Source organism: Crocodylus siamensis, chromosome 1 (genome assembly GCF_052110815.1).
Source record: "Crocodylus siamensis isolate JL-2025a chromosome 1, ASM5211081v1, whole genome shotgun sequence".
In the NCBI taxonomy this organism is placed as follows: Eukaryota; Metazoa; Chordata; order Crocodylia; family Crocodylidae; genus Crocodylus; species Crocodylus siamensis.
The window spans coordinates 348,467,841-348,482,679 of record NC_143395.1 but is presented as its reverse complement, the minus strand read 5'-3'; the positions used below and the strand labels follow the sequence as shown (position 1 = coordinate 348,482,679).

The 14,839-nt window shown below is 39.2% G+C and overlaps 1 protein-coding gene across 8 annotated transcripts in view; it reads right to left on the bottom strand.

The window, feature by feature from the left end:
• PCDH9 (protocadherin 9) overlaps positions 1-14,839 on the bottom strand; it is a 991,597-nt gene that overhangs the window by 582,860 nt on the left and 393,898 nt on the right. For 5 of the 8 annotated variants that reach the window (XR_016438785.1, XM_090024594.1, XM_090024612.1 and 2 more), the window contains exon 3: positions 7,047-7,112. The exons of the other annotated variants lie outside the window; for them this stretch is intronic. Coding sequence is in view for 4 of the 5 variants with exons in the window: in XM_090024594.1 (XP_089880720.1) it covers positions 7,047-7,112 (66 nt within the window). In the remaining variant the exon portion in view is untranslated. The remainder of the gene's footprint in view (positions 1-7,046; positions 7,113-14,839) is intronic. 8 annotated transcript variants of the gene reach the window in all.

The following is a 14,839-nucleotide window of genomic DNA, read 5'->3' as shown; positions in this document are numbered from 1 at the left end:
CAGTAGATTAGTCTACTGTGCAGTAAAACATCTCATGTAGACATGTCCAATGACACAAAGTTAATTTGCTGATGTGAGTGCCTCAAGTCCCAAGATTTCCTACCACAACATGATTAAAGTTGTATGCAACATAATTAAAGGTATTGGTGTTTGTGTGCAAATACTTATCGGCCATTGACATTTTTCAAATAAAAAACAGACTTTTTAAATTTGCAAAGTAACTGTCCGGGAGGAATCAAAAATGCCATTTTGATATTGTGAATCTCACTGTTCAACTATGCACTGGACACACTGAAAGTTTTTCCCAATTTCAGTTCTGCCATAAAACCCTCTGAAACATGAAAACTGTTCAGACTACCAAAGAAATACTCCCTCAGCATATGTGTTTTGAATACAAACATCACCTCATCCGCAATACCTGCTCTTCTTCTACTAAAAAGGCAAAAAGTTGATTATCTCAGTGGCCAGACATGAGTGATATCTGTTTTATAATGACAGTACATAAAGTTAGTTTTAAACATCCTAACGTCAGAATCAAAGATAACAGTATCAGTAGGTCATCTGGAATGCATACTACTGAAAACAAGAAAAATTCCCAGCCACAAAGGAAATTATTCAATACCTTACGAAACATTTGGTATGCCCCTTTTATCTTTTGTATGTAAGAACACTCAGATTATTCAAAAAAAAATTCTAATCTGCCTCTTCAAAAACAGCATCTGTTATTTACATATCCACACACACGCATATATATGCACATATAGGGACATACACTTTGTACAGATACATAAATGATAAAAACATAGATATGTACTTCAATTCCGTTTAAAAATAGTAAACAATTAATTTATGATCATTACATCTATTTTGCTTTATTTAGTATGTGTTACTACCTTTATGTTCCACTTCATTAAGAACTGAGTGGAAGATAAAACCAACTTTGCATACTAGCACAAACATATACTACATCAAAACCAAGCTGTTGAATCTGTTTTAATATTGAAATACTGTTAACATATGCACTTAAAGTATTACGGCTATATTAAATATTATGGATACCTGTATTTGTATACATGACAGGGAGAAAATTGTATCAAAGAATTGTTTAAATGCCCCCTAGAATTTGTTTGTGGTCTTATAGTATCACTAAGGTTATATCTGCAAAAAATGAATAGGAGACAACTAAAAGAAAACATCCCATGAGGTTTTTTTTTTGTTGTTTTTTTTTTTAATGTAGTTTTCTCTGGTGCCCCTAAAGGGTTAGTAGGGATTGCTTTCTCAGAAGAACAGGTGAGGCCGAGCCCCTTAACATCACATGCCCAGCTGTAAGCTGGGATTCTGGAGGCCAGAGTGAAAGGGCTTTGGGGGTGCCTTTCCGTAGACAGGCAATATGCTTCCATATTGGTTCTATATCTCCAACAATTTCCAATACTCTGACAATTCCTGCAGTTGTTCCTTAAGGATGCTCCTTAAAATTCCTGCAGTTCTGAGGGAATGGAGGAGGAACAGCCTGATGCACTGGGGTTTTTTCAAGTCCTGTGAAGGACAACAAGCATCCTCTCTCAAAGTCTGCCTAGTTCCCTTCGATATCCCAGAGAAGATGCCAGGCTTATTATTATTGTGACAAGGCACAAAGTTGTGACACAAATTTGTGCTGCTGCTATTTGTGCTGCTGCAAGCACATGCCCCTGCTGATCTGGATGTGGCCTTTAAGTACAGCCCTGCATACTACTACAGAGAAGCAAGTTTCAAGTAGCTTCAACCCCCGTACATTCTGGAGCCAGGCAAAGCATGTCTTTCAGCATTAGTTTATGTCCTCAGTTATGTTCAATGCACCCAAGGGCCCAAATCCTTACCCTGCCTGACCCTGAGCTGCTGATAATGACTGCTAGCAGGTACTGAAGGGAATACATGGTGCTGCCTTCAAAAGCAGATGTGAGGAAATCTATACAACACCCACTGCCCCTTATATAGATTTTGCACACAAAGAATGTCTCAGAGCACTTCTCAGAGCCCTACAGCCCACAAAGGGAACAAGACTACAATAAAGAGATTAAAGAGGGGTTTTTTTGTTTGTCTGTTTGTTTGCTTATTAATTGTATTGGAAGTATAAGAAGAAATGTACATTTTGTATATGGATCATAGAAAACTAGGATGGAATTAAACCATCGCCTCTCTTCTCCTTGCCTGGACATGATCTAAAGCAGCCTCTGACAGAAAAGAAGATGCATATTAAAACGATATTAGTTAAAAAATAATAAGGAACAGTGATAATTACTAGCATCGGGTTTCAACCTTTTATATTTTAGATGCTGATAAGATCCAAATAGACACATTGCTATTTTATTCATTAATAATGAAACAGTCTCATAATAGTAAAGTGAGAAAAAAGCATCAAGGGATTCAAAAAAGTAGACAGAAGAGTAGGAATCTGTATTTATTGAATTCAGTGACAAAATTCCTAGGGTTCCTCTGCACTAGGAAATTATGGAATATTTTTTAAATCTGAAGTTATTTGATATATAGGAAATCATTGTAATGCTCCTGAAAAAAAGATAGTTGTAGTTTTCACTTGTGTTAGCAGTTGAACAGAAATCCTGGGTTCCTCCATAGCCTTCATCTCTACATGTTGCAAATATGAAAACTACAGTTGTCTTGTAATCACTACAGATTTACCTCAAGCTAATTACAACCTGCTTGGCTACCCTGGGTAAAATTGTATCTTCTTTCTCTTAGTGAACACAGAGCCCCATCAACTTCAATGGGGAAGGAGGAGACATTGAATTAATGTGATGCATCTTGATCATCCAAAGACAATTTCAGGAATTATTTCCTCCCCTTCTTCTCATCTACCCATAATTAATATTATCCACTACTGTCCTTGTAGCAATGACTGGAGGAGCAACAGAATAAAAGTAGTGACCCAAGAAAGAAAATAGTTTCTATTCATTTCTTCATATCAAGCTAGATTTTGACTTACCTACACTGCACATCAATGTAAGGGAATAAAGAAAAATATGAGGCTCTCATTTATGCTTCTACATGACCTACCAGACACTTCATGAAAGTAGAAACAGGAAACATAGCCTGTCTAATGTAGAAGAAATTGTTTTTCTGGGTTTTTTTTCCAATATCCCAGAGCAAAGAGGAAGCAGGAGCAGGATTTGCCTCAGAGAGTTTTCTGAAGCACAGCTCTTTCTGAATCTAGACACACACTTAAAGGTATATATATGCCCATTTTATATATACTGAATCCATTATGTATTCTGTCTTTCTGTGTACATGTACACTCACATTTTACCAACACAAGTGTACACATGTTAATTGAATGAAAGAAGTGCTACAAAACTATATGGTGGCACAAGAAAAGGTCTACTTTCACCCCAGTAGAGCATTTTGTTTTCCATATGCCACTTCATGTGTTTCTGCCGTATATCTGTCTTGTGGCAAACATAAAATGGTTGGGTTCACTATCAATTACAGGCTGGAACAAGTTTGATTTCAATTACAACAGGAGAGGAAAACAGCTGGGAAATCCCCAAGGGAAGTTGCAGGAACCAAGGGGGTGAATCAAGCATCAGAACAGTATGCTGCACAGTACTAATTAGGGAGAAATGAAGTCAAGATATATAGGTATTTATTTATTTATATAAAAAAGCTTTAGTTGCTCTGCTTCACTGAGACCGCATTCGAGGATGGGGAATAGACCTAGTTGGATGGCATCCATTTGAATTCATATTTAATTGATACTTTATATGTATTGTTGTAATGACATCTCTAACCTTAAAGACTAGTTTGCTTTAAAAATTAAATAAAATATCCCAAATTAAAAAAAATTAAAAGCCAATAGATTTCTAGCATTACTGAATTGCATCTGAATTAAATGCCTGCTATCAGCACTAACAGACACAGACAGTTAATACTACAAGAGAAAGAACATTTGTGACCATTTTTGTTAAGGTTACTAAAACTCTCCCTGTGTGCGAGCTTTAAATAAAGGACTTTCCAAACCATCTTTTTGGCTACCATTTCTGCTTTAGCAATAACGTCTATAACTTTTTCTCTCCTCTATCCCACCTCCCCTTCCTCCACCCCCACCCTATGACAGGAACACCTAGTCCCCATTACCTATTGTAAACATCTGTGAGAACCACCACATAATAGTGGGGGGGGGGAAAATATATATATATAATTTTACCTACACCATGAATTCATGAAAGTCATTATCACGAAATGGCAATGAAAGAACTGGAGTATTCTCTTCAGTCTCCATGCTCTTCATATTTAGATCTTACCCCATTCCCAATATCTATGCCTCTGCTACAAACCATTCCTAAGCTTTGTAACCCTAATTCAACTTCTCCAAACCTTACCTTCTTCCTTAAAGCAGTGAAATTATACTTTTTGTCAGTTGTCACCAAATGGTTTTATTCTCTATACTACTTTCCTCACATTCAGACTCCACCCACTACCCCTCCAATTAAGAAGCACACTATGTCACTCTTACCAATACTGCATAGCACCTTACTCCATAAATGCAGATTTTAAGGCCAAAGGCAACATGTTGATTGTCTACTCAGACATTTTGCATAATCCAGCCCATGGACATTCACACAATTATTTTTGTTGGTTGACCTATAGGTTGGGTTTTTTTAGAGAGACATCCAACCTTGATTTATACATTTCAAGTGATGGAGAATCCACTGTACCCCCTCAGTAAGTTCATGGGCAACTGGTGCCTCCTGAGTCGAGGGGGCATGTGCCCCCCCAGCGGCAAGTCAGTGGCCGGGGGGGGGGGGCCATGATTGATCGCACTGCTTGCACTTCTGGGTTGGTGCAATCGGCTGTGGGGAACTCCCACCCTGGTCAGTGTGAAACGCCATGGGGGGACCACAGGGATCGCTTCTCCTGGTGCCCCTACACCCCGGCCAGTGCTCTCAGGGGAGGCACCAGCTCTCTCAACTGCCCCCTCTGCCCATCACCTAAGCATGGAATGCTGGCTGCCAGGGGGTGTGCTAGCACTCTCAGGGGCTGTACGTGTACCCCCGTGCACCTCCTACACATAGCGACTGAGTTAGTTGTTCCAAGAGCTAGTTTTCCTTTCTGTTAAAGTAAGCAGCAGTAATGATATGAACAAAGTACTAACATGGAGCCACATCACTTGCTAAAGTGCCAGAAAGCACTTTATGCTTATTCACTTTTATTAGCATGCTATAAATTGGACTCCCCTTGTCCACAAAGATATTCACACATAGCTCACATAAGATATCATTCTCTAATTTCCTTTCCTCACATTCAAACTTCCCTCCACCCCTCCAATTAAGAAGAAGAATATGTTACACTTACCAATATTGAATAGTACCTTACTCCATCAGCCCTCATGCAACAAGTAACCATGTAAAAAGTAGCTGTAACCCTGCTGAGTCCTGCTACTGTGATTGCGGACTGAAAATCCCAGAGACCTCAGAGACAGCAGGAAGAGGAAGCAAATATACAGTCCATGCTAGCTATGTGCCAGAGAACTATGTTCTAGCACCCCCCAGCTTCTGGCCCAAGCCACTGCAGGTACACAGTTGCAGTTCCTGAATCAAAAGTGAATGTCTCTCCAGTTGTTTCTCAGTTTAATCTCTGCAACCTAGACTAACTTGCAAAGACTGAACTGATTTGGCCTTAGAATCACTGTCTGGATAACTTTTAATGATTTATCATGTCTATCTCATATTCTCACATGTATGAAGGCCATTTTTTTTCCCAAATGTACTATTGACTTGATGTACTATAATATTTCCATTGGAACTATTACAGTCTATTGCATACACACATATAAGTATTTGGTTTGTTAACAGCTCAATATTTATCAGTAGCTCATAAAGACTTCAACAGCCAATACAGATTATTTAGAACATTACCTACAAACATTTTAAAAAACATGACGTTTGGAAAGTAAAGTATGCAGTAATCATACAATGCCCTTATTAAGGTTCTTCCCTGATTTCCTGTCCTGGCATGACTTAGCTCAACCAGAAGTTATAGACTTAGCTTTCTAATACTATCAAAGCTGTAGCAGAAATAATTGTTCACTGAAAGCTTCTGGTTTGAAGAACTGAAACAATTCTATGTATCTATGTAAATTGCAAACCGAATATAAATTTACATTAGGACTTAACCTGTGAAATGTATAATGATCTAGGTGGAGTTTTCTTGTTTAATACAAATACGACTGAGTCCCCTTCAAAACATGCATGGTTGGATTCTGCTGCCTTTGCTCATATCGACTGGTACTTCATTTTATAAGTAGTTCTAAGAAAGCCAAAGGGCTAGGCTAGGCTGTGTCTTTGTACAACAAAGGAGCAATGCTTCTCAGGAGGAATGCAATGAATCCCTCTGCAAGGAATCCCCATGTCCTCTGAACCAAATGTTAGAGTAACTACAGAGCTATAGGACAGTCCTAATCACCTTACGTTTCAAGGCAGTAGTATGGACCAAGAACCACCAAAATTTACTAGGATTATTGACATGAAACGACACTATTCAACAGGCCAGGCTGTGAACCACGTAATCCCAGCAGTGAACAGTTACTTACTCTGTAAGGAACCAAGTTACTCTGGTAGAGCACTGTAATCTTAGTTGAATGAGCAACTGCTCACCAGTGGGGTTAATAATGGTAGAAATAGGTCCATAGCAATGACCTCCTTCAAACTAAAAAGAGAAAGTAACATTTATTCTTTCCCAAAACTGTTTTACTCATTTTAGCCAAAAGAGAAATTTTAGCTTTTTAAGTGTGGTTTAGGCATGTTACAGGGCAGATCCTTCACCTTCTGACATGGATGGCCTAGTATATCACTGCATTATTTCAGTTTTACATCAAAATGATGCTATTGAAATAAACGAAATTATGCTTATATAAAACTGCAGTAACACAGTCACCTCTGTGGGAATTTTGCCTATTGAATTCAGTGGGAACAGGACCCAAAATATTTAACTTAAAAGTTAATATAAATATATATGTATGTATTTTATTTATTTCAGTGGATCTGATGTCTTACCACCCATGGTTTGTCAGGTACCCAAATCTCCCACAAGTACTTCGGCATATCTCCAAAATTCAGTGCCTAAAAAGCAATAATATTTTAATAAAAAGATGTGTCAATTTGTACTACAGATTTTCAGATATCCCGCCTCCCCATTGGCCCAATATTGGTAAAAAATAAAGCAAAAATATGGACAAATCTCTGTTGGGAAAAAGGAAATATTCCTCTTGAAGGTTCACACTCCAGAAAATGTATATCTATGTTACCTATACCAAGTGTTATAGCAAACAACAATTTAGTTTCTTAAAGTTGATTTTAAAATCTTTCCTTCATTTTTCTACAACCAGGCAACAGATTTTCATAACAACAGAGCATGTTTTTATTGTTCTATTTACTGAACTACCAACTGAAATTGCTGTCTCATAATAAGAAGGAACTTAAAAAAAATTTAATGCACTATTAAGCTTTTTATTAAGATATTATTAATCAATGCTGTGACTCTAAAAAGCAAAAACAGCAGATCTTTAAAACTGCAATTAAAGTTGTGTTTAATGTGGGAGCATTAATGGATGTTCATGCTCTGTTACTAAGTGCTGAATATAAATAGCACTACTACACAGTTCAAGTTCCCTTCTGGGTAAAATATAGGATCCCCAAAATAATCTTAACCCAGGTTTATGGAGTGAAAATGGCATCTGTAGGGGAAAGTCAAGCTAGAAAGTTTGCAGAATCCTCAGTACTGAGAACTCCTTGAGGGAATGACTCAAAGAACTGACTAGCCTGATGACAGATCAGTAATGCTAGAGTAAATCTAAGCATTTTAAACTAGAGCAGTTCATGTACACAATTTGAAAAGTAAAGGGAGAGCCAGAAATGTATAGGATCCCTGTCTCCCTATGTGTTGTGTGCTGTTTCACTAGTCAATAATTATTTTCTAAGGGGGAAAAGAAGCCCTTCTAGAGAACTAAGATTAGGTTAAGGGTAAGGTCTGTGGAAAGTTGGATCAGTTCAAATCCAGTCTCTGCAGAATATGTTAAAATTCCAAACAAACATCTTTGTGCACTAAAGTCCAGATATTAGTATTCTGTTCAGAATTGTTTGTCCACTCCTTTATCATCATATGGTAAGCAAAACTCCTGGAAACTTTACATCAAATGGTGTTGTTGCCCTCAATGAAAAACACGTCTTTTTCAAAGTAGTCCCAGAAGATATCTCCAACATCTTATGTAATCTAAGTATACTTGGAAAGTTATATCACAGTTCTAACAGCTCCTCACCTTCTTAAAAACCCTACTTTAAAAGCAGCAAATCCTCTTAACTATTTTACCTACTGGAAACATTCTCCTCTGATATCTGAAGTCAAATTTCCAACTAGCTTGGGGAGATCCCTTCTTTCCCAACTGGTATGTCACTTAAAAGAAAGCCAACTTTAAACAAATAGAAACCTGACTTTTCTGTTCTTACACTCTTTGAATCAAAGGTATTAGAACCCTCCATGGAAATTAATACAGTTTAAAAAAGGTAAAGGCAGCTGAGAATGAGGCTGAAATTACATATTATAGTTATTAGACATATTAGAGTTAACAGGTGCTAACTGGTCACACATTAAGGTTAATTACCCTCTCTAACATGCACTGTTCAGATATGTCACTAGATGACTGGTGAGTAGGGGTGAGGCTGGGGGTTACAAATCTGCTCCGTGCCTGCTGGGGCTTTCTGGCTCTAGAGCAGCAATAAAGGCTGGGGGAGAGGGCAGGAAGGAGCTCTCCCATCCCCAGTGGGTCTCCCCCACTCCATAATCCTCTTCATGCCCACCCCCACCATCACTCCTCTACTCACTGAATTGCCCCACTGCTCCCCATTGACCTCATAATTACTCCCTCTACCCCAGTTGCCTGTCCACCCCTGGATCATCACCTGATCAGCCTGATGGCAATAGTAGTGATAGCAGGGGATGAATTCTCCCTCCCTGCTTTCTCTCAGGATCCCTGCAGCCAACGCTGCACCCGTGCACCACTTCCAGCCATTCCACTTGGCTGCCTAGCAGCTCCTCAATCCCCTGCCCCTCCCACCTACCCCACTTCAGTTGTAGGGTCTGGTGGGGGCTGGTCTTGTTCCATAGGCAGAATGGGTTGCAGGGAGTCTGGAAGCACACAGGAAGTGAGATCCTTCCCCAGTCCCGCCTCCAGCCTCAGGCTGATCGGGGCAGCAGAGTGATGATCTGGGTTTGGAGGTTCAAATGGAGGGTGGAAGGAGCAACTGAAGGGTAGGGGCTCATCAGGGTGGGAGGATACATTCCTGCCCTCCCTTAAACCCTGTCCTTCCCTTCTCTTCCCTCCTTAAGCCTCTGCTGCCCAGATGTTCCAGCTGTCAGTCCATGGCTGTAGAGTCCTGGATGACAGCTTGTCCACCTGGGCACAGTGCTTCCTGGGATACTGGAAGACTGGAAATTCGTGATTTCATATCAGGTGAACAACCAGAAGTTAACTTAATTCAAGCTAGGTAGCATAACTAAAAAATAATCCTCGCCTTTAAGATTCCTAGGGGGCACTTAGCACTTATTAACAAGACTTAATGTGCAATCATTCAAGTTTTAACAGCTCTTAACACAGTCTAATTGTAATGTGTAATATTACCCTCACTTAATATACACTCAAGAAGCAGAGATTTTTTTTATGGTGGTACCTTTTGTTGGATTAACTACATAGTTGGGAGACTTAGACAAGCTTTTGAGTGGCGTAAGACACTGAATGCTTCTGCCTCTCACTGATATTTTGCTTCTTGTTGTCTTCCTGTTTATGTGAGTACAAATCAAATGCAAATCAGCCAGAGACAGTGGAATTACACCTTATGTAGAACAAATGTAGAGAGAAGAATTAGGGCTTTTGGGTCACATTTTGCCTTCAGATAAAAATAATAAGATACAAATAATATTGTGTTACTTGATAGAACTGGTGTAAGCATATCTGAAGGTAGAATGTGGACCATATTAAACATTTCCTTAAGCTATAGAGGTGCCTCGGTGGCCAAAATGTTTGGTTCTTACAGTGATTTGAAAGGAAGCATAATACTGCAGTACATTCAATAACAAATAATTCATGTGCCCTCTCTTCCAGGTAAACCCTATGATAAACCATAACAAAATAATAACCCAGTAACATAGAACTAAGGGCAAATAGTATAACTTCATTAAACATAAAAGGCTTTATTGCAACCTTATAACCTGCACTCAGTAAGGGACTGTGCATAGCTTCACTCCCCTATGAACAGTCCCAAGAATAAATTGCCTCTCAGATTTAAAATCCTTCCCTTGTTCTCCTTTTGTTCTGGAGAAGCATTAACTTGACTGTGGGCACTGACAGATGCACAGGTCCCTGTTTTAACTCATGGCGTTTTGCAGCAAGAGCTAGGAGTTAGAGCAATCTTCCCGACTCAACATACATTTGCATATTGAGTTGCGGGGGAGGGGGAGAGGAGAAAATTGAGCCAGCTTGCCTGTCCTGTGATCCAGGCTGGGCTGATGCCGCTTTGCCCTTCCCTCCCGGCAGCTGTCAGCAGGAAGGAAAGGGGAGGGGGGAAGAGCTATGAACTGGGGTTTGCCAAGTCTGAATTGAAGGAGGGGTGATGGGGGGGCCCACAAGGCAGGGGGCTCCAATCCACCCCCTCCTCTCCAGCTCAGGCCAGACAGACCCCAACCTGTAGCTCCTTCCTCCTCCCTTCTCCCTTCCTGCAGACAGTACCAGGGCAGAACTGGACGGCATCAGCTGATAAACTGACCCTAAGGAACAGAAGTTCCCCAAGGCACTTAACTTTGGGGTGCCTTCATCTGATATCTCATTAGATAAGAGTTCATTTGTTATATGATTAGCTGCCTTTAAAGTGCTATGCAGCCATGCACTTCTGTCCCAGCATGGCTGTAGAGCACTTTGAGGGCTGGATCATGCGACAAATATCACTTCTGTTGGTGCCCTGTGTGTCTCTTCACTGTGCGCACCTAGCCAGCTACTCTAGCTAGCAGGGGCTGGGGGATGTTGTGGAAAGCACCAGATTCTCTTCCTGCCTCTCCCTCTCCAAACATTCTCCACCTACAGTGGGAAGCAGCAGGCAAATAGCTCCTTCTCATCCTCACCACCAGAGGTGAAATCTGACTATTCTGTGGCAGCAGAAGACAGGAGAGAGAGACAATATTTGAAAATGAAGCACCCGTTACCAAAAAAATGACTTTTAACATTTATTCAGAAGTGGCAAATAATGGGATAATGCAACTCTCTTAACAGAAGACAAGTCCCTTCACCTATGTGTCAGAACTGGCAATCTCAGTCACCTACTGACCTAGTATAACCTCTTGAAAGGTTGCTGTTGTCAGAAAGCAGGTGTTTTTCAGGCTCCGAATCAGGTTCACAGGGGCATTGAAAACATCCAGTTCCTTCTCCAGAAGGGGCTTAAAAAGCAACATAATTTAAGGTATCATAAAACATGTAGGATTTGTACCTGCAAACCAGTACTATTTTCTGATCTTTTTCTCTCTGACTGTTCCTCTGTCTCATAAACTGACATCGGCAAAATCCTTCAACTGAAATACAGTCAGGCAATTCATTTTATCCAACATTTTCCATCTACAAACAGAAGGGTGGTGAGGATATCTTGGCTGAATATAATTTTTGGGGGGAAAGTGACATAAAATGAGCATCACAGGTGATAGATTGCAATCCAACACCGAGGGAGATAACACCAAGAAGCTCTGCTGATTGCTCTGTTTCCCAATAAAATGAGCAGATTGAACCACAAAACTGCAAACAGTAATGAAAACGGGCTACCATATCATCACTTTATGGAAGAAAGCAAGAGTAAGGGCAGATCAGCCTAAAACTCCCACAGTAACTGTGGATTTTTCAGCTGATGAGAACAATATATAGTAAAACCATGTTCATGGTTATTTTCTGATTATTCTGCATCCCTTAATGAACAAGAAACAGCCTGATCATATGATCCTTAAACAGATAAAGCTCCCATTACAGTTAATTTAATTTTTGCTAGCATAAAAATCATAGGGATCAGGCTTCAAATCTGTCTCTTTCCATGACTCTATCCATCAAAAAATTAAAATTTCCTCTCCCCTCCCTCCAGCAATTTAAGTGTGCAAAGGGTTTAAATTTCTTACATTATTTACAGATATCTGAATCCTGGAGATGGAAGATGTCTAAGAATAAAGTATATGATACACTGTGATCCAAACATAGTTAAGTTTTACCTTCCTAGGTGTCCAACAACTTGTATCCTGGTACTGAAAACTCTTGGTTACCTGAGAGTCCTAACTTTTGTCACTCTGGGCAGATAATACAAACACAACAACCTGTAACTGCCAGTTTCATCAATGTGAGTTGCATGTGCTCATCTTCTGAGGGTTAAAGGCGAGTAGGTAAGAAAGATGGTACTGTGTTTGACTAAAGCACAGGACAAGGAGTTAACAGACCAGCTCCATTCCCAGATCTTCCTTAGTTTTCTTTGCTACCTCAGGCAATTACCTTAAGCCACAATTTTCCAACTATCAAGCCTAAAATAAAATTAAAAATAAGAATCCATTTTTAGATGCCTTAGTGAGTGACCTGATTTTCAGAAGCACTGGTCTCTCGCTTCAAGTCAGGTAGCAGATCAGGTCCCTCACCTGCAGGCATCTGCTGTTTTGATGCCTCTGACCTTCTAATATCATTTACAACAGTTTGATTTCAAAGCCAGATCCTATGCTCACACAAAAGTTAGACATACAGGATACAGCCCTAAATCCATTAATAAAAAGCAAATGCAATAATGAATAACATCAGTCTGTTCAGTGTAACATAATGAAATGCAGATGGCCAGAAACTGGTATAATCCTTTTATGGAAAAGCACAAGGGTCCTCTCCCCTAGTCATCCTTACATTGTCATGAGGATCTGCAGTCTTTCACTGGCCCTCTGCAAAATGTAAATGCAATGGCTGCATTACCCCTGAGGTGATACGGCACTGCAGTGGTAGAACTACCTTATGGGAGGCCTTTATAAGATGAAGTTTTAAAATCATCTTGTGGTAGAAGAAAACCACTGTTAAAATAGGGAAAATTAACTATAACTTTTATTTATGGTAAGAACATAAAGCAGTCAGGAAATGACAGAAAGAAAAGAAAAATAATAAATCAGGGAAGCCAAATTTATCCGCACCGACATTTTGAGACACATAAAAATACCTGCACAATAAACACTTAATACTGGAAGGAACACAAGATAAGCCTTTGCCAACCTACTCTGTTCATGTCTCTGCCAGCTGGCATAGCCTACATGTCTTCATCATTCTTTTTCCTCCAGCTTGCTTTTATTTTTAGTGTGTTCAGGATAAGAATGAAACCCACTGTGCAAGGGGGAAAAACAACCAAATTTAGCCTTTAAAGATTGAAACTTTTCTATGGTACAAGAACTTGGAAAGTTCTAAAAAATGCTGTAAATTAAAAAGGATGAAAATCCACTGGCAAATGAGGATTCAGTCCTGCCTTCTGGTGGTCATTCAGAAAAAAAAAACAGCTACAGTGGTTCCACAAGCATACAAAGTTGCTGGTTTGTAATAGATGCAAATTCTCCATCACATTGTAAAGGATTGAACCGAACCTTCATGAAAGACCAAAGGATCAAGCACCACTACATTAAACAGTCTCAAATCCTAGCTCAAAACATAAAGGAAAGATACAGACACTGCTGCTCACAAAATTGGCAATATGACCTCTGGACCATCAATTAAACCATGCTTAAAAATACATCCATTTTGTTGGAGACAAGTTCAAGGGTCCCATATCTTTCTTTCACTTTGAAAATCATCATCATCCTCATTATCATTGTAGTTCTTGTTGTTGTCGTCGTTACTTGCAACTGACTGTTAGAAATTGTCTGAAATAAATCCAATTGATGCCACTTGCAGGGGTGGAATACAAAATATCTAAGAGGAGATGCACATTGAAGATTTGACAAATAAATAATGCTCCCCTGTGAAGTGCAGGAGAACAGATATGATGATCCAAACTTCCATTTTTAGAGTATGCTCTGATCTTCTTCTTGTCTCCTCCTACAAGTGACTCTAATCGTTCTCCTATGCCTTACTATTTCTGGAACATATTACCTTGCACTTTATATAGGTTCATACTCTTTCTTCAAATCTTACTTTCAAGATAATTTCTGTTAGTCAACCTTTCTTCATATACCTCCACCAAAGCCTTCATACAAGAAACTATTCAGAAACCATAAAACATTAATTTATTTTTTTTAAATCCTAGGAGATAATAATAAGCATGCCCTCTATGATTTACCACTCATTCATCTCTTGTCCCTGCATCTGTTTTTTTGTCTGTGTGATGCCTAATTAACACTGTAAGCTCCTGGGGTGACGATCTGTCACTTTGGATGCAGAAAGTATCATCACACCTTTGGCACTGAATAAATAATAACCATGAAAGTAACTTGAAAGAAATAGCATATTTGAGGCACAAAGAATCCTAAATCATTTCCATACATACAGATAACACTTGGTAATTAGTTTAAAAAAAAATAATTTTAACAATATAAAGGAAATGTTAAATTCTCTATTTGTTTAGTTTACATTTATTGCCTACTGATACCTTAGCTGTGACTTGTAAGATTTTTTTAATTGTTGTTTTGGGTTTCCAACCAGATGCTATTCAACAGATGAGAAGTTACAGCTATTTAATTATTCCTTTTAAAGGACTTAATATAGCTGTTCAAATTTCTACCAAAACTCTCACTTTTGGATCCTGGTATTCTTATTAAT